Source organism: Rhododendron vialii, chromosome 2a (genome assembly GCF_030253575.1).
Source record: "Rhododendron vialii isolate Sample 1 chromosome 2a, ASM3025357v1".
In the NCBI taxonomy this organism is placed as follows: Eukaryota; Viridiplantae; Streptophyta; class Magnoliopsida; order Ericales; family Ericaceae; genus Rhododendron; species Rhododendron vialii.
In genome coordinates this window covers 14,308,947-14,332,643 of record NC_080558.1, presented here as the reverse complement: position 1 = coordinate 14,332,643, position 23,697 = coordinate 14,308,947, and the positions used below count along the sequence as shown (strand labels likewise).

Sequence of the window (23,697 nt, the reverse complement as noted above, 5' to 3'; positions counted from 1 at the left end):
TTGTTCCCACCCAATGACAGATCAATTTTTTGTAGGAGTTTTTCCGTTAATCTTAAAAATGGGAGACATCAAAACTTCAAAAAAGATGGAGGGGGTTTGTAGATTTCGCGAGGTAGATGTAGGAGTTTTTTTTTTGAAATTTTCCCTAAGACCTCCTATTAACTTATTTGAATAATCACGATATAAGAGAACAAGCATCACAATGCTTTACCGCAAAATGATTTTACCGCTTAGTGTATTGGCACACCACATGGAATAATTTTTCATTTGTGAGGAATTTAGACGACGGATCCGGAAACCTATAATTGAAGCGAACACAAGCATTGAAAATCCTAGTCTCCCTTAACAGTTCCCGACGAGAATGGAGCGCGGAGGAAGAGGAAGAAGACGTAAGAAAAGGCACTTGGAGATCAGATCAAAATCAGAACCAAACAATTTTCCAAACATCCCACAAGAAATCATCCTCGAAATTCTATCAAGACTAACCCATGATTCTCTCTGTCGATTAAGGTGCGTTTCCAAAGAGTGGTCTTCTTTGATCTCCGACTCAAACTTAATAACCCTATCAAAAAGGCAAAAGGTTCTTGTTATGTCCCACTTGTATGATAGATCCTTGTCCTTTCAATCCATAGCCCAACAATGCTCGGTGGAAAAGGTTCAAACACCATGGGAAAATCTGGATGTCCGTCATGGTTTAGTTCACATCTATGGTTCGTGTAATGGGTTGTTTCTTTTGGGGATTAAGGTGGATTTGTATTTATGGAATCCACTAAATGGGTATTTCAAGAAGGTCTTGTCGTACCATCAGTTGACGGTTCGTTCTCCAATTACTTCTGGGCTTTGTTATGATTCCTCTACTAATGGGTACAAGGCCATCATGGCTTTATGTCCTTTTGATCCCAGTGACGGTAAATTCACAATGGTAGGGAATTTTCGACGAAAATATTGGAAAGAGGTATGCTTCCCTTCTAATACTGGCGCAGTCCATTCAGGCCCAATTTTGAATGGACAACTTCATTGGTTTGCCCGTAACACTGACTATGTTTTGACCCATTGTATCATTTCCTTTGATCCCCGGGTGGATGAATTCAAGAAGGTACCAATGCCAAAGCTGCCTGAGGATCGGAATAAATTTATTTTGCTTGGGTTGGGAGTTTTGGATGGATGCCTCTGTATGATTCGTCATCGCCAACGCAAAACCCAAGTATGGGTGATGGAGGCATACGGTGTGCAAAAATCATGGAATGTTAGGTTTGTCATTAGTTCGACCTTCAGGGTTAGTAGTATAATCCAGCTGTTATGTTGTACAAAAGATGGTGAAGTTCTAATGAGCGAACACACTGGGTATGGTGGGGGACGTGTTAACGCGTACAATTCTAATGGTGATTTCTGCAGGGCTGTTCCAAGAGATCCATCCAGTTGCACAATGGCAGCAATGGCGTATGAGGAAAGTTTAGTTGAGCCTAAAGACTACACGTGGGAAAACGAGGAGCGAAGTGGGATAGCAACATATGTGGAACACTTTCTTTCAGCCTCTCCACGGAAAATGATAAAGGGAAAAGAGGATAGTACATGGGATTACTTAGATCCTGAAGCAAAGGGAGCTCAAGGAACACAAAAGAAGCGAAGTTTGAAGAGGAATAGGCAGTAGATAGCAAGGAAGAGAGAAGAAGCTGGAGAATGTTGTGATGATTTAGTCCATCTTTCTATCTAGTTTTTAGCTTCATTTATTACATTGTCTTTAGACATCTAAGTTTAGTTTTCTTGAGATTGGAATCCTATGCTTCTAATTTTGTGGCTAATATATATCATTATAGGAAATTGATATTCGCGCTCATTTTTTACTGATGGTGTTATACTTTGTTTATGAAGTTACTACTAACTTCACGTTAAATTGAAGCGCCATCGGTAAAAAGTGAACCGCGAATATCAATTTCCTATAATGATATATATTAGCCACAAAATTATATCCATCAATAAATTGGTTGTTCTTTTCAAGAATCTTATCTTATTGTTGCTAAATTTACAACATAAAGGCCAGAGCAAGAGCCACTTTGAGGCCTTTTCAAGGAGCTTGAATTTGACTGCAGAATTAGTTTGATGCATATATTCCTTTGATTTGGTGGCAAACCATTCAAAGAATGAAGTCAATTGTCTTGTAAACTAGACAAAAGAAGAAAAAAAATGAAAAACTGGACCACAGGAATGGCTTTGTCAAAATTTGACATCAAACTTTGGCGAAATTAGAGGATTTAGCTACCAGCCCAGTGGAGTTTCTCTCACTTATGTTTCCATTAATCCCACATACCGATGACAAATTGACAATTGGTTAGTTTAGAGAGTAACTATTAGACTTTTATTGCTCAATGTTTGGGTTCAAATCTTGGTAGTTAAATCAGTGGTGGAGGGCTAATGTAATCCGGCCGATAGATACTTATTGGTATCGGAACAGTTTATTATCTCATAGCCTTTCATTTGAATACCACATGAGAGTTGGGCCAAATTTTTATTCTTTTTAACGGGAGAAAACAAGACCCATGACAAAAGTGTAATTGTATGAATGACATTTAACCTTCCTCTTCATATTTTCACGCAAAATAGATACTTTAAAAGATAAGTAGACTCCCATCAAATAACGCAACTACGAGATCCAAATCACTCTACCATTGGGCTAAATCTACTTTTTGTCTCACCGAGCACACGGCAAGATCTAAGCATTGACCACAAATTAGATACAGTGAGCCTTCTATAGATGGTTGTTTGTTGCTGAAGCCGATGCTCCTTGGCAAAGCATATGGAGTAGTATTATTTACATTTGCATTTCAGGAACTAAAGAAAAATTTATCCTATACCTTACCCACCCATTGTTGCATATAATTATCTTTAGTTTCATTTTAACGATCGCATGATTTCTATACTTAATTATGATATGATAAATCTCAAAATATAGAAAATCGTCTTTTCCAGCTACTCATAAGCAGAGCCCAACTCTTTTTTGGTAATTGGAATTCGTGTCCAATTAGAATTAAATCTTTAATACTTCATAAATTGCTTAAGATAGGAAAGAAAAAAAACAGGGGAGGGAGACGGAAGATAATCACCATCACAATAGCAATAGCACAACACCACATTCCAGAAGATACCATCTCAAATCAATATTACGATTGGTATTCTTTGATCTCCGTCGTCACCACATTCCAGATTCCAATTCCTTATTGAGATCAAGATCTTGTTCCATTAGACCCAATTCGGTCAGAATAGTTCCATAATCTAGCTTGCCTGGACCGGCCTTTCCATGTTTGGTCGGGCCGGCCTAATGAATGATCACTGTTTGAAAACAAAAGAATAAGACTAAAAGGTCTCGCTATCGCAAGAATATAGCGATCGAAGATCTATCGCTCAGCTGCTTCATGTATTACGAAAGCCGTATAGCCCGAACGGGGGCATGCTGCAAGAGCGATGGAGGAACCATTTTTACAGTTAAGTACCAACACGACAAAAGTATCTTTTTTTCCTGCTTGCTCTTAGAGAGTTCTCGATATTCTCTTTCTTGGTTTGTTTTCAAAATTGTTAAATGTTCCTGTTATTCTATATTTTCTTGAAAATAGTGCTCAACCTACAGAAACTGAAGAGAAAATACCTTCTTGCATAGAGAATTCAACAAAAAGACCATGTTTTCCAAAACAAGAAGTAGAAAATCATCTTACAATAACTAAACTATCAATTACATAAACGTTGCCAAACTACATATAGGACAATCTGCACTGCCTTCGATTGCTCCATTGATATTTCCATCTCGTGTCAATCTCTTCCAAACTTCTAATGATGGTTGAAACTATCAGTTGCGGCCATGGGCATTGCCCTATAAAAATGCATAAATCTAAATAAACCTTAATATTGAGATTGATGAATTATTAACCAATTCTAAATTCACACTTGTTTACATCCTAAAATATACCACCCAATAAGAAAATTACACTTGACAATAAATAGTGCATGATCCAATCAAAACACGTCGTAATTAAGCTTAAGAAACAGAGAATCGAAGGGTTTAATTACGATGTTATTTCAGTACTATACGGCATCGTTTAGATTGGAAACAACCATGTTTGGTCATCAAATGATAGGTATTAAGATGATAATTAAGCACAACAGCTAATTAACTCTTAAAACCATCGAATGGTGTCATTAGAGTCCCGTTTCATGAGAGAAATTGGTTATGTTTTCAATGAATCATCTGAGTAAATTATTCCGAAGCACTAATTCATGTTGCACAAAAGCAGGAGCCCATTATCCAGAAGTTAGCCACAATCTACATCAACAAACGTCAAACGTGGAAGGAGAAAAGTTTTCCGAGAAGACCAAGTCAAGTGGCAGTTTGAAGACCTTTGCAACCGTTTTTAGAGGGAATGGAGAGCATTTTAAATCAAATTTGAATGAAGACTTGGGCGCTAAAAGAAAACGTGGAGAATACAAGTTGAAGATAGACCCATCGTCTATAAATGGAAGAGGCAATCAAGGAGAAAGACACCCAACAAAATTCATCATTTGACAAGAACAAATCCTCATAGGCATGCATAAGTAACAACCTGTTACAAGATCTCAAGAATCAAATCTTGTAAGGATTAACGGATGCATTCATGTTCCAAGGAATATAAACACTTTTCACTTGAAGTTCTTCTTGTTGGTGTTGGTCAATGGAGTGAGGAGAAAAAGAATATGCTCCTGAGTCGGATAGGACAAGAACTGTCCAGTGAGCCGGTTTTTGTGGCAGATATGTTTGAGATCAAAGATCGCCATTGCTTGTAAACGAATGTGAATCGAGGGGTAATCGATGATAGTAGTTCGACAATGAATTTTTTTATTTATCTTTCCTAGTTTTCGGTAAAGTCAAAAGGAGTTTCCAAATTGTTGGTGCTAATGGATGTAAGGCGAGTCTCCAATTTGATTTTATTTAAAATGAAAATCTCCCTTTTTTTTTTTTCCAACAAGGAAGAAGGGGTTATTGTTTAATTGTCGTCGGACATGATCACTTTGAATCTCATAAAGAAAAATTATCCAATACTCTTTGGCATTGGTATCTCATAGCTCCCCAAAACCACATACTCTGTATTTACATAGCGCCCGTAGTAGAGTCTTGGAGCACTACTTGGCAAGTAACCAAAAAAAAAAAAAATAGCAATGCTATCAACACAATCGTTAAACATAATTCCAGACACAATTTCGTTCAGATTGCACTTGAGTCCACATGAACAGTTCGCAAGCTCAGTCGGATGGTTAACTCTTGGCTCAGCTTGACTCATTAAGTAAACGAGTCGAGCTCGAGCTTCAATTTTTGGCTCATCTAGTAAACGAGTCAACTTGACTCGTTTGACAAAAATTCGGCTCGATTAAAAAAACTCATTTAGTAAATGACTAAGCTCAGCTCGTTAAAATTCGAGCCGGGCTCAAACTCAAATTTTTGGCCGGTTTACAGCCCTAACGTGCACGATCATTAATTTCACGATGCGATGGGTCTACGGAACAATAATTCAACAATGTTACTCACACAACGATCCAAACGCAACAACTCACACAACCTCTCACATACATGTGGAGCCCACACATAATAGTATGTGGAGCCCACATGTATGTGAGAGGTTATGTTTAGTATTGTTTTTGAATTGTTGTATGAGTATATTTTTGATAATAATTACACTAGCAAACTCCACTTCTTTGCATGATCAAACAAAAAACAAAAAAACAAAAAGTCTCCATTACCCAAAAACGTCACTAGCCACACATCCTTCCCTTCTCTTCTGCCATAGCTTTACGCAATCACCCAAAAACCTCACGTCCGGAGACCATGTCCGACGGCGGAGCCCTTCCCCAGGAAATCATCACCGTCATACTCTCTCGACTACCCTTCAAATCTCTCTCCCGATTCAAATGCGTTTCTCCCTCATGGAAAACCCTAATTTCTTCCCCTCATTTCGCTCAAACCCGTCTCAATCGAACCAAAGCCACCCACCGCCCACGTAAAGCCATTCTCTTTACCAGCTCTTTCGATCTCTACTCCCTAGATTTCTCCGACGCGAACCTGACCCCTGAAAGGCTTGATCATCCTCCCTTCAACCACATGAGCGTCGACTCTAGGTCAGTGAGCTCTTGTAATGGTCTGGTTCTAGTTTCCGATGAAGGTTTTGTCAACTTCTTATTTAATCCATCTACTAGTGAATGGAAAGAACTGCCTTCCGCTTTTCCTTCCCCTTTTCCTCAATACTCTTCGGTGGATGTCTTTTATCCACCTGGGTTGGGTTATGTCTCGTATCCGGTTGATTACAAGGTTGTGATGCCCTTTTTTAAGCAACGGCGAAACGCTAATGATGCCGACACTACGATTGTGGCTGTCTATTCACTGAAAAATAATGCTTGGAGGACAATTCAAGATTTCCCTTATGATCCTGTGGGACGTGGTCGTGGGGTTTGCTTTAACGAGCATCTCCATTTGCTATGTGGGAGGACTGGTGGTTTGGATTATTCTGAAGTTGTTGCCTTCGATTTGGCGGATGAGATTTTCAGGGAAGTGGAGTTGCCTGCCTCGTATGATGATACCGAGTATCGGGGGCATGACATGGTGGTTCTTGAGGGTTGTCTCTGTTTGCTTGTTTGGTCGAAGAGTGACTGAATTGATGTTTGGATGATGATGGATTATGGTGTAAAAGAGTCATGGATGGATTTTTTTTCGATCGCTAATCCTGGGAGTTCTATAGTGGCAGTGTTGTGTTTGTCAACGCAAGAGGAACTTGTGTTGAGGAGAGAGAGATTTACAAGTATCAGTGGAAGGGTGGAAGATGAATTTGACGGGGAGAAACTAATTCTTTGCAATCAAACGCAAGGAACACGAAGGGAAGTGGTGGTTCCTGGCATTCCAACTACATCTCTGGTTGGGAACCACTACATCGAGACCCTCCGCTCTCCTAATCATGGAGGACGGATTCCGGAGACAATATGAAGGTTCTTCAGGTGAAAGTTCAAAGCGTGATCAAGTATGTTTCCACTTTCCAAAATAGAAATGAATCGATCACTTCTTTTGTTGATTAAGTATTGTATATATCGTGTGTTGCGCGAGCTTCTATACTTAAAAAGGTTTTTGGAGGTTGCAAATTAACATATTCTTTCTTGCTGCTTATATAAGTTGAAATTTGATGAATGTTGATCATACACAAGTTGCTAGGGCGCACTCAAAAACCTAAATCGTTGGAGTCTAACCTATGAAGTATGACCGGATGAGCACTCATAAAGGGGTGTAATGTCCATATATGATGCGCATGCTCCTTGGATACTCACTGCACGTAAATTTTTTTTATTAATGAAGAATTGAATACTCTTACGTCACGTTTCTGCCCTTCCATGATATAAAGAATATGGCATTTCTTACGCAACATCAAAGAAAAATTATTAGCAATAAGTACATGAATAGTTTTCCAATATTTTGTTTATTCCGTAGAGAAAGAGTAGTTTTTTTTTCCCTAAACTAGTATCATTCATTTTGGGAGCGTACATAGACAGTTTGAGAATGTTTGGACAAAGGGGTACCTGGTATGATTGTTTGCCTTTTATTGGCACTTGGCAGTGACAACATAAAAATCTCAATTCATTACTAGTCTTCCCCTCTGGACTTAGTTGGAAGGAATCCAATGCGACCTATCTCAATTCATTACTTTCATTGCCACGAGTTGAGGTCTTTTTAGCTTGTCGATTATTTGTGTTGCTTCCCAAGCCTCAATCCTCTCTTTTATTGCCAATCCTGCAAAGCTTACTAAATCATTTGGGCTTTCATTAGTACTGGACTGAACTAATACATCATGAGAACTCGCTCGTAGTCTTTACTCTTTAGTTTAGCAACCCGTTGTGCATAATATCTGGGTTTTAGTTATGGAATGCAGCTTCTTGAGAAATTGAAGTCTTCTAGTTGAAATGTGTTAGTGGTATTTAGTTCTTTCTGTGAGAATAAAGTCGGGGTGTTGAATGATTTAGCAAAGGCTGGAATCTTCATTCCTTGGTTTGGCAATGGAAGGACCATTTCACTCTTGTGGATGATGGTTCCATGGATAATGTCTACCGTTATCTTTTAACGAACCAATTGACGGAATGAACGCTATACTATTGTGAACCAAGCACAACGTTAAGTTCTTTATCTACCTTATTGACCTCAATTGCTTACCTTTGCCCTGTTGGAAAATTATCCAAAATGGTCTACAAGATGTTCGAGAGAAGGGAAGAGGAATATACTCGGAACTCAATTCTTGTATTCCACTTGCATAAAACCAGGTGGTACATCAGGTATTTATAGGCTCTAATAGATAAGACTAAAATTAATAGGCTTCTACTTCCCAAGCATCATACATGAACCTTCCTAGATTCATGATCCTAGGAATACATGAACTTCCAAATACATGAACCATTCTAGAAACTGTGTAGAAAATTCCAACAGTCACAAGTCAAGTTTATCTTCTTTTTTTTTTTTTTTTAAGTTAAGTCAAGTTTATCTTTTCAACACTCCCCTTTAAACTTGACTTTCTTAGTAACTCCAAGTAGTGCCCGAAGCCTTCCAATGTCCTCGTACTTCAGCGGCTTTGTAAAAATGTCTGCAAGCTGATCATGAGACTTTACGTACTTGAGCTCCACCTCCTTATTTGTAATGCATTCTCTATGGTAATGATACCTTGTATCAATATGTTTACTCCGATCATGAAAAACGGGATTCCTCGACAAAGCAATTGCAGACTTGTTATCAACAAAAATTTCTGTAGCTTCCTCTTGCACGAAAAACAAATCCTTTAATAAGTTCCGAAGCCAAACTGCATGACATGTGCATGATGAAGTAGCAACATACTCTGCCTCACAAGTAGAAAGTGCTACAATGGTTTGTTTCTTTGATCTCCATGTGAAAGCAGCATCTCCCAAGAAAAATACCAAACCTGTAGTGCTTTTACTGTCATCTAGATTTCCAGCCCAATCACTGTCGCAATATCCCACGAGCTTCAATTCCTTAGAAGATGAATAAAGCAACCCAAAATCCAGCGTGCCTTTAACATAACGAAGAATTCTTTTTGCAGCTTTCAGCTGAACAGTGGTGGGTGTTCCCGTAAAACGACTAATGAGCCCAACTCCAAACAAAATATCAGGCCTTGTACATGTCAAATACCGCAAACTACCAACCAAACTTTCGAGAAAGCTGTTGTATTTACCTTTTCTCCATCGTCATGCTTTGACAACTTCATTCCACACTCCATGGGGGTGTTTACTGGATTGCAATTAGCCATCTCAAATTTATGGAGTAGGTTTCTTGCATATCCTTCTTGAGAAATAAAAATGCCATCCTCCTGTTGTTTCACTTCAGTCCCAAGGTAGTAGGCCATAATTCCTATATCAGTCATCTCGAATTCTCGAACCATCGCCTTAGCATAAAGAGCATGCTCGTGTGGACATTTGGTGAAACCATTAACAATGAAATACTTATCAATTCTAGTATTCCATGCTCTCGGCGCTTGTTTCAATCCATACAATGCCTTCTTAAGCCTCAGAACTTTATCCTCATGGCCTTTGACCACATGCCCCAAAGGTTGTTCAACGTACACCTCTTCCTCAAGCAACCCATTTAAGAACGCATAGTTGACATCCATTTGATAAATCTTCCATTTATTGTAAGCAGCTCGAGAAATCAACAACCTTATAGTAAACGGGCAACAGGAGCAAATACCTCTTCGTATTCAATTCCAGCACGTTGACTATATCCCTTAGCCACCAATCTTGCTTTATACCTTTCGACCTCTCCTTTTTCGTTCTTCTTTTCTTTGTATACCCATTTCACCCCAATAGCTTTTTGCCCTTTTGAAAGAGTAGCAAACTCCCACGTGTCATTCTTTTTTATGGCATTGATCTCTTCATGCATAGCACTTCTCCGCTTCTCATCTTCCATAGCCTCTTCAAAGTTCAAAGGCTCACTTTCTGCAAAAATACAAAACAGATCCAGTGGTTCAGTTGCTTCATAATGATCACCGAGATTCTGCATGTGTGGCGTTCTCTCATTTGAGCTTTCTCCAAGTGATGGTGGTTCAATGCGAGGAGAAATTGGAGGTGTAATTGGCTTTTGTGGTGCTTCACAAACTGATTGCTCCTCCTCAAAATAGGGGAAAAAATCATAATTTTCTCACTCCCAAGTGCTTTCTTCGTCAAATTCCACGTCTCTATAATCACAATATTCTGAGTGATTGGGTGGTAGAGCTTGTAACCTTTGGAGCTTGAATCATAGCCGATAAAAATGAATTTCTCTCTCTTTGAATCCAGCTTGGACCTTTTTTGATCTGGAACATGAACATATGCAATACTTCCAAAAACTCGCATATGTGATGTATTGGGCTTTATTCCACTCCAAGCTTCTTGCGGTGTCATGTTCTTCACACTTCTTGTAGGACATCGATTTGACAAATACACAGCATAATAACAGCTTCTACCCAAAATTCCTTAGGCATTCTTTTACTCCTCAGCATCCTCCGCGCCATATTTAAAATTGATCTACTTTTTCTCTCGGCAACACCATTTTGCTATGGCAATCTAGGTACCGTTAAAGGACGACGAATTCCAATTACTTCACAAAAATTCTTAAATTCATTAGATGTGAATTTGCCTCCTCTATCGGATCTCAAAGCTTTAACTTCATAGCCACTTTGCTTCTCAACCAAAGCTTTAAATTTCTTAAAAGTTCCTAAAGCTTTTGAATTTTCTTTAAAAGAATAGACCCAACTTTTTCTGCTAAAGTCATCAATGAAAAGCAAAAAATATTTGTTCTTACCAAATGATGCTGGTTTAATTGGACCACAAATGTCGGTATGAACAAGTTGAAGCGGCTCCATAGCTCTCGAAATGGATTCTTTTGGAAAGGGCTTCCGAGACTACTTGCCGTATTAACATTCTTCGTACAATTGATCTGGATGGTTGATAGAAGGCAAGCCATGTACCATATTCTTTTGAGCCATCATTTTTAATCCTCCAAAGTTCAAGTGTCCAAGCCTCATGTGCCATCACCATGACATATCTTTCACACTTGCTTTCAAGCACTTGGCCACATTAGTTTGAATATTTAACAGAAACATTCGATTCTTTGTCATTGAAACTTTTGCAACCAAATTATTTCTTTCATCCTTTAAAGAAAGACAACGATCTTTTATGAGAATTTCATAACCTCTTTCCAAAAATTGACCCAAGCTCAAAATATTGCTCTTCATTTTTGGCACAAAATATACGTCTGATATGATTCGATGATCACCATTCTTCAAATGAATTAGAATTGTACCTTTTCCCATGATTGGAACGTTTGAGGAGTCGCCAAAAGTGACATATCCTTTCCATGTCTCATCAAGCTCTACAAATTTCCTTTTGTCGCCGCACATATGATTACTAGCACCATTGTCAAGATACCAGAAAGTTTCTCCCAGCTCTTCATTTTGCTTGACCGCAAGCAACAAAGTGGGTCCTACTTCAATCTCTTTTTCTTCAACAAAATGAGCTTGCTCTTCAACTTGGTTATTGGCATCTTCACATTTCCAAGAAAAATGTCCATATTTGTGGCAGCTGTAACATTCTATTCGAGACTTGTCATACCTTCTTGGGTTTGAATGATTATCTCTTCCACGACCGCGGCTTCTTCCTCTTCCACGCGACCTTGATGTTGAAAATTGACTACTTTGTACAAAGTCATTATTGAAAGAGCCATTGTTATCTCTTTCTCCTTCTCCTTGTCCACGACCACGTCCATGTCCTCGTCCTCATCCTCGGCCTCTTTGGGTGCTTCCACCTCTATCATTTCTCCCTCCATTACCTCGTAAGGAGAGTTTTGCTTGCAAAACTTGTTCCACTGCTTCATTTCCATTTGTCTTGAGTCTTTCCTCATGAGCTTGCAAAGATCCCAAGAGTTGGTCAATAGTCATAGAGTCTAAGTCTTTTGACTCTTCAACCACCACAATAGGCAGAAACTTTGGTTGCAATAAGCGAAAAATTTTCTCCACCACGCAAACATCTGGCAAGCTTTCACCATATCGCTTCATCTGATTCACAATGACCAACATTCTTGTGAAATAATCTGAAATAGACTCAGATTCCTTCATGTGAAGGGCTTCAAACTCTCCTCTAAGAGTTTGAAGTCGTATTTTCTTCACTTTATCAACTCCTCTGAAACAATTTTGGAGGATTTCCCACGTCTTTTTATCATTTTCGTTGAATGAACTAATGACGGAAGGAACATACCATTCGAATGAACCTAATGTTACTATCATATTTATTCTAAATCTGAATCTGATCGTGATGAGATGATTGTAGCCGTCTATTCACTGAAAATTGATGCTTGGAGGAGAATTCAAGATTTCCCTTGTACGCTTGAGTCGACTAGTTGTGGGGTTCTTAATGGGTGTCTCCATTGCGTTTGTCGTGGGACTGGTTCCTATGTGATTGTTGCTTTCGATTTGGCGGACGAGATTTTCAGGGAAGTGCCGCTTCCTGCTTTGTTTCATGAATGCAAGTATTCGCATCTTCACATGGCAGTTCTTGGGGGTCGTCTGTGTGTGGTCGGTATGCGGAAAAACCAAAGATGTGACCAAGTTGAGGTTTGGATGATGGAGGAGTACGGGATAAGAGAATCTTGGACCACATTTAGAATTGAGGTGCCTGAGAAGTCTATATCAGCAGTTTCGTGTTTGTTAGCAGATGATGAATTTTTGTTGCACATCAGGGGAAACAAACCTGGTATATTGCATGTAGAGAACTTGGTTGTGTACAATCCGAAAAGATAAACACCGAGGGACATGGTAGTTCATGGCATTCCGACTGAATTTAGATTTGGGGGCACATATGTCGAGAGCCTCGTCTCTCCTAATCATCAAGGTGGGATTGGGAGGTATTGAACAAGTAGTTTCTTAAAGTGTTATGTGAACTGTAAATGACTATATGCCTTCTTTTGTCAATGACGAATTGTAGATTCATGTTATAAGAGATTCTATACAGTCGTTGTTGCCAGATTATACTTGTTGTCTTCGACTAAGGGGGGAAGAGTCTTTTTCATGTTTTTGACATGGAGATACGCATGTAAGATGAATTTGGGATTTCAATTTCAGAAGAAGGTTGTATGCTTTGGAATAGTCTAAATTTCTTTTATGGTATGGAAAAGCTGTTGAGCATGCGTTTCCCTTTAAGATTTCATGTACTCCGTGGTCCAGTAACCACCCTTGCCCTTTTTCATTTTATGCGAGTGATAATTATGTACCACATATGTCGCTTCCCCTTTCAGCTCTTCCTCTTCCCAATCCTAGTCGGTAGGTGTAATCAAACTTTCCTGATCATGCGCAGTTACATAAAAATAGGGGTGCCATGGAATTGAAATTGATTTAATGCCCTTTTATGCCAACCGCGTTCCCAAACCCGGGTCAGGATTTCACCATTCTTTGTGTATCCTAATGGCACCAACTCATGAGAAGGACCAAGGATCAAACAATCTAAAACAATGGTCAGTATAGTCCAAGATTTTTGCACACCATATTCTTTCATTACTAATAGCTCCAAATAGTTTTCACTACTGTGTGAACGGCCCCAGCGAAACATACAAAGGCATCCATCCTAAGCTTTCAATCCACAAATGATATCTCCTTCCTCACCTCTAAGATCTAGCGTCGGTACCGCCTCAAATATATCCCTTTGTGCATCGAAGTAAATAATTTTGTGGGGTGAAAGGAAATAATTACCTGAATCATTCTTAGAGGTATACTCGTGAAGATTTTCATTGACTATGGGCCCCGAATTCAGTGTATGTACCCTATACGGGAAGTGAATCTCTGTCCAACTTTTCCTCTTGAGACTACCAACACTACCAGAAAAATTTAATTGGGTGACGAATGAAAATCATCACAAATTGCATGTTTTTCGTCACAAATAATATAGGTGACGAAAAAAAATTTGTCGACTAAAGGTTGTCGAGGATTCCTACCTAGTGACGAAATATATTTTTCGTCACCTATAGCGCCTTTTGATGACGAAATATTTTGTCATCAAAAAGTGAATAATTGGTGACAAAATCTTTTTCCTCGCTTATTGTACTTTTTGATTACGAAATTTTTTGTCATCAATTATTCCTTTTAGCAACAAAAAAATTCATCACCGATGTGTCACATCGGTGACGAAATTTTTCGTTGCAAAAAATGTTTTCATATGGAAAAAAAAATCATTCTTTCTTGCTCCTGCTAGGTTTCGAACACGAGTCCATTGAGTTTTTCGCGCAAGTTCCAACCTACTACACTACACACACTTTTCAGTAAACATTTGAAATATCTAATATATAATACATATGTTTGACATGAAAATATATTTCGAATGTAATTTTGAACCTTTAAACATTAAAATTAGCAAATTTGATAAACATAAAAGTTGTAGGCAATTGAATTATTGTTCAAACCCAATTTGAATTATCTCAATCGGAGTTTTTAGGAAAGAGTTACGTCTGAAATACATTTAGTGACAAAGCGCAATTTATAAATTTCGTCATGAAAGGTGCCCATTTGACGACGAAATATATTTTTCGTCGCTGAAAGCGATAAAATGATGACGAAATAAATGTTTCGTTACTAAATTGCTCTCATTTGGCGACGAAATATATTTTTTGTCACCAAATGATTATCTTTGGCGACAAAAAATAATTTTGTCACCTTTTTTAAGCTTTCGGCAACAAAAAATGTATTTCGTCACCAAATGGGTACCTTTTGTGACGAAAATATTTTTTTCGTCGCTAAACAAATATAATTGGTGACGAAATTATTTCGCCACGGAAGTTATCAAAATAGTGACGAATTTATTTTTTCGTTGCCAAATATACTCATTTAGTGACGAAATTAAATTCCGTCGTCACTTTTTCGTCACCAATTTTAATTTTTCTTGTAGTGCAACCACAACAAATTTACCTCCGTAACCAGGAGTCTAATGAGTAAGCGCAAGAATGGCCTTGTACTCATCACTGGTGGAGTCATAGCAAAGTCTAGAACGAACTCGATAGTACCCGTCATGTAATCGGTCAAATGCTAGTACTTTCTTGAAGAATCTAGTAATTGGATTCCACAAGAACAAATCCTCATAGGCATACATAAGCAACAGCCTGTTACAAGGTCCCAAAATTCGAATCTTGATCGTACGTATTAATGGATGCATTCATGTTCCAAGGAACATAAACGCTTTTCACTTGAAGTACTTTTTTTTGTTGGCTGCTTCTCATGGAGTGCCATTTGATGATTGGGCTCTGGATGAACTTTGATTTTGCTTTCTAGGTGTTGAAGGAGCAGTGCTACAGCCACCGCACACCGTGTGGGGCCCACTACGGGCCCCGCACGGATGATCCAGGTCGTTCAATAATTTAAAAAAAATATTGAGTGGGCATTGTGTAACATTAGCTTGATCCGATATGCGTAGATGCTTGGATCAAGCTTCTCATCTTTGGAAAATCAAAAAAAATGGAAAGATTGGTTTTCTGGTGTACAAAAAGATGAGAAGCTTGATCCGAGCACCTACACATATCGGATTGAGCTAATGTTCTGCGATGCCCCCTCGGTTTTTAAAAAAAAAATTATTGGGTAGTGATTTTGCCACACCTTTTTTTGATAATGCCACACCCTGCAAGTGTATTTTTTTGGTGCAAAAATACACTTGCAAGGTGTGGCATTATCAAAAAATAGTGTGGCAAAATCATTTTCCAAATTATTGAACGGCTCGGATTATTCGTGTGGGGTCCAGAGTGGGCCCCATATGTTGTGCGGTGGTCGACAATCATATTTTGGTACGGTGGCAGTAGACTTTCTGGTGTTGAAGTGCCTTGAAAAGTGTTCAAAATTAATGCATGGGAAATCATGTTTTTTGTTAATATATGTGCCCAAAGATAATGTCCCTGTTTGGCTAAATAAGCCAAATGATTTATTTTTTTGTCTTTATTCAAATTTTTTTCGTACGGAGTATTTGTTAGTTTTTCGTCAATTTTTTGAGAATTATTGCATCGTCATGACGAGAGAAATCTAAAAAGTAAAAAATTATGATCGAAATCAAAAAAATTTTGAATAAAACTGAAAAAATTGGCTTATTGGCTTATTTTCGTCTTTATTCAAAAAAAAATTGATTTCGATCATAATTTTTTACTTTTTAGATTCCTCTCGTTATGACGATGCAATAATCTCCCAAAAATTAAAAAAAAATTAATAAATACGAAAAAAATTTAAATAAGGACACAAAAATAAACTACTTGGCTTATTTAACCGAACGGGGAATTAAGAGACCACATAAGGCCATTCACAGCAGTATAATCAAAAAAGGATAGTCAAAAGTTGACACATCAACTTTTGATTATTCACTTCAGAGGTTGCTAAGCTTAACAATGTTAAGCTTCACTATGGTCACTTCTAGTCCATAATCAAAATATGGAGTCCACTATTATTTCATTCTCTCTCCCCCCTGTTTTCCGTCATTCACTTCCCTCCATTTACGTTTTTTATGAGTTAAAATATATCGATTCCCTATCTTAATTTTGAAAAAAAAAATCGGTGACTTCCTTCCCTCCTATTATGCTTTTTTCCTCTCTTTTTTTCGGGGGTGGGTAGTAGAAACAGGAAAGAAGAGTGAAACACCTTAATTCGGTGACGATGGATTGAATTGTAGATGATCGAGAGATATGAGTTTCACTTTTGGAGGAAAAGAAAGAGAAATAATTTGTTGGTGAAGTGAAAAAGATATAGAGTAGCGAAAAAGCTTGGCTACATAAAATTTTTATTCTTCAATTTTATTTTTTTAACCAAAAAAAAAAAGTGGGCGAAGAAGGGAAGAAGAAAATACTAATTGAAACACGTATGCATACAAATTTTGGAAGTAGTTAACTTATGTGATGTAGGATCCATAAATTTTGATTATTGGAAAAAGTTGTTAATTTTGGTTATCCAAAGCCCAAAATTTGATTATTTCTAAAGATGTTAATAAGTTTGATTATAACATTGTGAGTAATCTTTTGCACAAATATTGTTAACTTTAAAAACAATTAACATTTGATTATACCACTGTGGACGGCCTAACGCCATTCCTATGGAAAAAAGTGAAACTAGTTGCGGCAGACAAATATCCGCCCGGTAAAACAACTAAAGTGAACTGTGAGACCAACATACCCTTTGACTTTTCTCTCAATCTTTTCAACTTCCATTTCTCATGCTCCCTATTATTCTCACAAGTGCACTAGAAAGGAAACAACATGGTTCTTGAAAAATTCGTCGTTAATTTTTTTTGATTGGCAATACGTTGTTAATTTACTTTCAATAATAGCAAGAACAAAATAATTAAAAGGTTATTTACCCAAAGTTTAACGGAATTATGAAGAGGTAAAATAGATGTTCAGAATTTTATTTCTTTAGTTACCACCAATGTGCTATCGAACTTTTTTTTTTTTTTTTAATCTTTTTAGTTCATTTCGGTGAGAAGAATTCGAAAAACGTATAAAAATGAATCAAAATGGTAAAAAAAGTTTCAAGCATTTTAAAAAAAACCTCAAAGCATGCACCAATCTCATAATGGAGTAATCTAAATGGGTCATTTTATAGGGCTTGTTTAGGAGTTTATTCACGAAAAAAGATTATCATCTTTAAACATCTATAAAAATGTAACAAAAAAATATTTAAATTTTTTGTCCTGTTTGGATCATAACTTGATACTCTGTTTGGATCATAACTTGATACTCTGTAAAATTTTCTTAACTAAAAAATAATCATTTTCCTTTACTTCTTATCATTACACTTATTTATCTCTCTACTCATTACTCATATTTTTAATTATTACTCTACTTTCTCTCTTCATCATTACTCCAAAAATTCTTTTCAAATTTTTCATAGTTGTCATCCAACCAAACATAGCACTGTTGTTTGATACCTGACGATATCCAATTAAAGTGAATTTTTCCATGATAATCTCTTTCTGGTCAAACTTGCCCCATGCATCTCCAGAGATAAGTAATTGCCTCCTCCTTTACTACCAACAACCAAATTCATAAATCCACCACCACCCCACAACCACTGTACGTGTACACCACTCCAAAGTTACAATTTATATACTAAAATAAAAATGCTAGAGGCACATCAGTGTAACACACCTCAGTCACATCCCTCTCATATACAGATTGGATCCATTGGAACGGGGCCCACCTGTATGTGAGAGGAGTGTGGCTGAGGTATGCCACACCTGATGTGTCCCTAGCACCTATCTTTTTTTTTTATCTAGAAAGAAAAATCCGGGATATTAAAGTAAACGAGTCAACTCGACTCGTTTGACAAAAGCTTAGCTCGTTAAAAGAGGCTCAACTCGATTAAAGAAACTTTGATAAATTACTAAGTTTAATTCATTAAGAACTCGAGTCGTTAAGTTTTTGGCTCGTTTACAACCCTAACGAGCATCAAACTGACTCCGTATCCACTTGCGTTCCCTCCGTTGGGTCTACGGAGTAATAATTACACTACTAAACTTCACTACTTTCCACTTGCATGATCAAACAAACGAACAAAAAAATTACTGTACTAATATCCAGTACCCAAGAACCTCACAAGCCACACATCCTTCCCTTCTCTTCTGCCATAGCTTTACGCAACCACCCAAAAACCTCACATCCGGCAGCCATGTCCGACGGCGGAGACCTTCCTCAGGAAATCATCACCGCCATACTCTCTCGACTAACCTACAAATCTCTTTCCCGATTAAAATGTGTTTCTCCCTCTTGGAAAACCCTAATCTCTTTCCCCATTTCGTCCAAACCTGCCTCTACTACCGCCCGCTTAAAGCCATTCTCTTTACCAGATCTTTCGACCTCTACTCCGTCGATTTCGCCGACGCGAACCCGATCCCCAAAAAGCTTGATCATCCTCCGTTCAACCACATGAGCGACTCCAGGTCAGTGAGCTCTTGTAATGGCCTGGTTCTAGTTTCTGATCAAGGTTATGTCAACTTCTTCTTGAATCCATCCACTAGTGAATGGAAGGAACTGCAAGAGCCTTTTGATACGTACTCTTCGATGGATATCTTTTATCCACCTGGGTTGGGTTATGTCGCGTCCTCGGATGATTACAAGGCTGTGATGCCCTTTTTTAAGGAAGGGTGGGGAAATGATGCCGCTGTTACGATCGTGGCAGTCTATTCACTGAAAAATAATGCTTGGAGGACGATTCAAGATTTCCATTATCGTCCAGTGGGACGTGATCATGGGGTTTGCTTTAACGAGCGTCCCCATAGTTCACAAAAGCGAATATGTTCACACACTGCGATAGTTCATAAAAGCTTAATAGCTAACGTATAGGCATCTGGTGCAAATGGCATACTTCTAATAAGTTTTCTGACCTCTTGAAGTTGCCCTGCTCTTCCCAAAATATCTACCATGCATCCTTAATGTTGAAGTTTAGCACTAATGCCATGAACATCATTCATGGACTTGAAGTAATTAATTTTTTATTTTTATTTTTGAACCAGACTCAACACCACTATAAACGTAACAGAATTGGGCTCAATTTCTTCAGAAATCATCTTTGAGAAATGTAACAGAATTGGGCTCAATTTAGGTACATCACTTAATAGTGAAGAGTAAATCTAGCCGTTTACTTACATCCCAAAAAAGGATCCTCAATAAACGAATAGAAAAGTCATAGAATAACAAACAATCAAACCAAAATAAAGTGTGAACAATCTCACCCGTCCAAAAGTATTTTGGGCGGTCTAGATTTTAAATGAACTATTTGCGCGGATAGTTGAACTATATATATATTTAAACTATTCGCACAAATAGTTTATTTAAAATCCGGACCGTCGATTACCGAGACGAACGGTGAAATGGGGCGGCACAGAAACCTCTTTTAAGGAGGGTACGTGAAAAAAGCAACCTTATCTATAAAATGGGGATGGACATTGAAACTTCAAAAAAAAGAAAGGGGTTTGTTGATTTCGCTTTCGCGTAGTAGATGGATGGAGGGGATATTTTTTTTGAAATTCTCCCTAAGATCTCCTATTAACATCACAATACTTTACCGGAAAAATGATTTTGATACTTCACTTTTTGATAGATGCACTTTATGATTTGTGTGCTTTTGAAAAATATATATGCTATGTCTAGTGTGAACATTCAACATAAATTCTGGAATAATTTTTCTACTTTACCGCTTAGTGCATTATTGGGGCACCACATGGAATAATTTTTCATTTGTGAAGAGTTTAGATTACGAATCCGGCTACCTATATATAGAGAGAAGTGAAGACATTTGAAAACCCAAGTCTCCCTTGACAGTTCCCAACCAGAATGGAGCACGTAGGAAGAGGAAGAAGAAGTAAGAAAAGGCACTTGGAGATCAGATCAAAATCAGATCCCAACAATTTCCCGAACATCCCAGAAGAAATCATCATTGATATTCTCTCAAGAATAAGATTACCCCATGATTTTTTCTGTCGATTAAGGTGCATTTCCAAATAGTGGTCTTCTTTGATATCTGACTCAAACCTAATAAACCTGTCAAAAAGACAAAAGATAATTGTTATGTACCAGATGTATGAGTCTAGGTCCTTTACCTTTCAATCCATAGACCAACAATGCTATGTGGAAAAGGTTCAAACACCATGGGAATAAAATCTGGATCTCCATTATAAAGAAGTTCACCTCTACGGTTCGTGTAATGGGTTGCTTCTTTTGGGGGTTAAGGTGGATTTGTATTTATGGAATCCACTAAATGGGTATTTCAAGAAAGTCTTGTCGTACCATCGTTGACGCTTCCTTATTCAATTACTTCTGGGCTTTGTTATGATTCCTCTACTAATGGGTACAAGGCCGTCATGGCTTTTACTCCTTCCAATCCTTGTGATGGTAAATTCGTAATGGTTGGGAATTTTCAAAGAAAATGCTGGAAAGAGATATGCTTCCTTTCTAATACTCGCGCAATCCATTCAGGGCCTGTTGTGAATGGACAAGTTCATTGATTTGCCTATAATGCTCACTCTGTTTTGAACCATTGTATCTTTTCCTTTGATCCCCGGGTGGATGAATTCAAAAAGATACCAATGCCAAAGTTGCCTAAGGATCGGAATAAATTTATTTTGCTTGGGTTGGGGGTTTTAGATGGATGCCTCTGTATGATTCGTGATCGCCAGCGCAGTACCCAAGTATGGGTGATGGAGGCATACGGTCTGCAAAAATCGTGGAATATTAGGTTTTTCATTAGTTCGACCTTCATGGATTGTAGTATATTGCAGCCGTTATGTTGTACAAAAGATGGTGAAGTTCTAATGAGAGAACCCATTGGCTCTGATGGTGGGCTTTTTTAGCTTGTATAATTCTAATGGTGATTTCTGTAGGGTAGTTCAACGTCCATCCATTTGCCAATTCCCTAAGATGGCAATGGCGTATGAGGAAAGTTCAGTTGAGCCTACAGATTAAATGTGGGAAAACGAGGAGCGAAGAGGGATACCAACATATGTGGAACACTTTCTTTCGGCATCTCCACGAAAAATAATAAAGGGAAAAGAGTCAAAACACGGAAGTAAGTGGGATTACTTAGATCCTAAAGAAGAGGATTAGACAATAGATAGCAAGGAAGAGGAGAAGCGGGAGAATATTGTGATGCGAGGTTATCGGATTCAGTCCGTCTTCCTATCTAGTTTTTAGCTTTATTTACATTGTCTTCAGACATCTAAGTTTAGTCCTTTTTGAGATGGGAATGCTATGCTAATTATTTTGTGGCTAATATATATCATTATATCCATCAATAAATTAGTTGTTCTTTTCAAGAATCTCACTGTTGCTAAATTTACAACATAAAGGCTAGAGCAAGAGCCACTTAAAGAGTTTGAGGCCTTTTCAAGGAGCTGGAATTTGCCTGCAGACTCAGTTTGATATTTGTGTTCGATGCGTATGCAGACAGAACTGGGTTCAGTTACCCAAAGCCGAAAAATGCGCTCCTTTCATTTGGTGGCAAACCATGCAAGAATGAAGTCAATTGTCTTGTATAACCAGACAATAGAAGAAAAATGAAAAACTGGGCCACAGGCATGGCTTTGTCAAAATATGGCAGCAAATTTGCCGAAAATAAAGGATTTAGCAGCCCCATGGAGTTTCTCTCACTTGTGTTTCCAGTTATCCCACGCTACAGTTGACAATTGGTTTGTTTTTTTGTGGTCACACGTTATACGTTAGGAGGAGTTTAGTAAGTTAGTCTACAAGAAATTCAGATATTGTCCCCCTGAAACAACAAACGTCCACAACGGGACTCGAATTATGGTCTCACACAAGGGAAGAACCAAAAGATGCCAACTGAGTTATGGTCCATTGGCAACAATTGGTTAGTTTAAAGAGTAACTATTTGACTTTTATTGCTCACCGTTTTGAGTTCAAATCTTCGTTTTTCAATCAGTGGTGAAGCCAAATGTAGACATACTTCTTGATATCTGACCAGTTTACTATCTTATACTTTGGACCAAATTTTTATTCTTTTTAACGTGAAACAAAACCCATGACGAGAGTGTAATTGTATGAATGACATTCATGAAATCCAAATTGATACATCATTGGGCTAAATCTACTTTTTGTCGCACTGACTACACGGCAAGGTGTAAGCATTGACCACAAATTAGATGCGGTGAGCCTTCTGCAGATGGTTGTTTGTTGTTGAAGCCGACGATGCTCCTTCGCGAAGCATATGGGGTAGTATATTTACATTTGCATTTCTGGAACTAAAGAAAAACTTAATCCTATATATACCTTACCCACCCATTGTTCCATTTCATTTTTTTCGTTAACCTAATTAATCACATGATTTCTGGTATTCTTTGATCTCCGACATTACTGCCAAAAAAAAAAAAGCAGAACACCACATTCCAGAACATATCATCTCAAATGAATATCACAATTGGTATTCTTTGATCTCGGACGTTACCACCGGAAAAAAAAAAAAAACCGAAGACAAAATTTTCGCCGTGGATCAGGTCTCCCCAAATTTGTTTCCATGGATGAAGAAGGTTATGATAAAATGGTTCGTGCGTGGTGGTTCTCAATTCTCTTCTCGGGCTAACTCCGTTCATCTTCCTCCCCAACCAAATGACGTGCAAAACAAGTCGTAGGGTTATGACCAGCCAAACAACCCTCCGACACTTAAGTTAGTGAGTGGAGAAAAAGGGAAAAGTACTATAGCTAGGAACGGTGCTCCCCAAGTTAAGTGTGCACGGCACATGTCCATGACGTCACTCATTACTGCCTTAGTTGTACGACGGCCAGCCATCGCATGGCCTCCATGTGCACCCATTCGTGAGGCTTCTAGAATCATCCAGAGCCATCTGGAATGGTCACCACGAACATCGGCACTCCAAATCCGGTCGACTGTTGGCACCGACCGGCCCGCCGTGAAGCGGATCATGGGCTTTAACCTAGGCCGCCCATAGGTGGTCCATTAGGCACGGCTCACCACCGCTCGGCCCATCTCGTCTCTGGTGGGTTCGATCTACCCACTCGCTTGTCTCTGCCCAATACGGGTCAGCCCAATTCACGTGTCAATTTCAGCACACCACAAACCATGGAAAAAGAGTTATTTGGTTCGTGTAACGGGTTGTTGCTTTTGGGAATTGACGAGAATGACTTGT

General features: G+C 38.3%; 3 protein-coding genes across 3 annotated transcripts; 2 read left to right on the top strand and 1 right to left on the bottom strand.

Annotated features, from left to right (window-relative positions):
* The first annotated feature begins 361 nt into the window (after positions 1 to 361).
* LOC131317184 (F-box/kelch-repeat protein At3g23880-like) lies at positions 362 to 1,651 on the top strand. Its single transcript, XM_058346758.1, has one exon. It carries the CDS (start codon positions 362 to 364, stop codon positions 1,649 to 1,651), a length of 1,290 nt encoding a protein of 429 aa, XP_058202741.1.
* Positions 1,652 to 5,734: 4,083 nt separating this feature from the next.
* Positions 5,735 to 13,080, top strand: LOC131313802 (F-box/kelch-repeat protein At3g06240-like). Its single transcript, XM_058342313.1, has 2 exons — positions 5,735 to 7,028; positions 12,361 to 13,080. The coding sequence occupies exon 1, from the start codon at positions 5,846 to 5,848 to the stop codon at positions 6,665 to 6,667; it is 822 nt and encodes a 273-aa protein (XP_058198296.1). The 5' UTR covers positions 5,735 to 5,845; the 3' UTR covers positions 6,668 to 7,028; positions 12,361 to 13,080.
* On the bottom strand, positions 11,067 to 11,800 carry LOC131317183 (uncharacterized). Its single transcript, XM_058346756.1, has 2 exons — positions 11,647 to 11,800; positions 11,067 to 11,578 (listed from the first exon to the last, which is right to left on the bottom strand). The coding sequence occupies exons 1-2, from the start codon at positions 11,798 to 11,800 to the stop codon at positions 11,067 to 11,069; spliced, it is 666 nt and encodes a 221-aa protein (XP_058202739.1).
* Positions 13,081 to 23,697: the final 10,617 nt, after the last annotated feature.

Coding starts and splice junctions, on each gene's coding strand:
- LOC131317184 (XM_058346758.1), top strand. CDS start 362: ATGGAGCGCGGAGGAAGAGGAAGAAGACGTAAGAAAAGGCACTTGGAG.
- LOC131313802 (XM_058342313.1), top strand. CDS start 5,846: ATGTCCGACGGCGGAGCCCTTCCCCAGGAAATCATCACCGTCATACTC.
- LOC131317183 (XM_058346756.1), bottom strand. CDS start 11,800: ATGGACGTGGTCGTGGACAAGGAGAAGGAGAAAGAGATAACAATGGCT. Junction 11,579..11,646: donor AATCATTCAAACCCAAGAAG/GTATGACAAGTC, acceptor GGAAATGTGAAG/ATGCCAATAACCAAGTTGAA.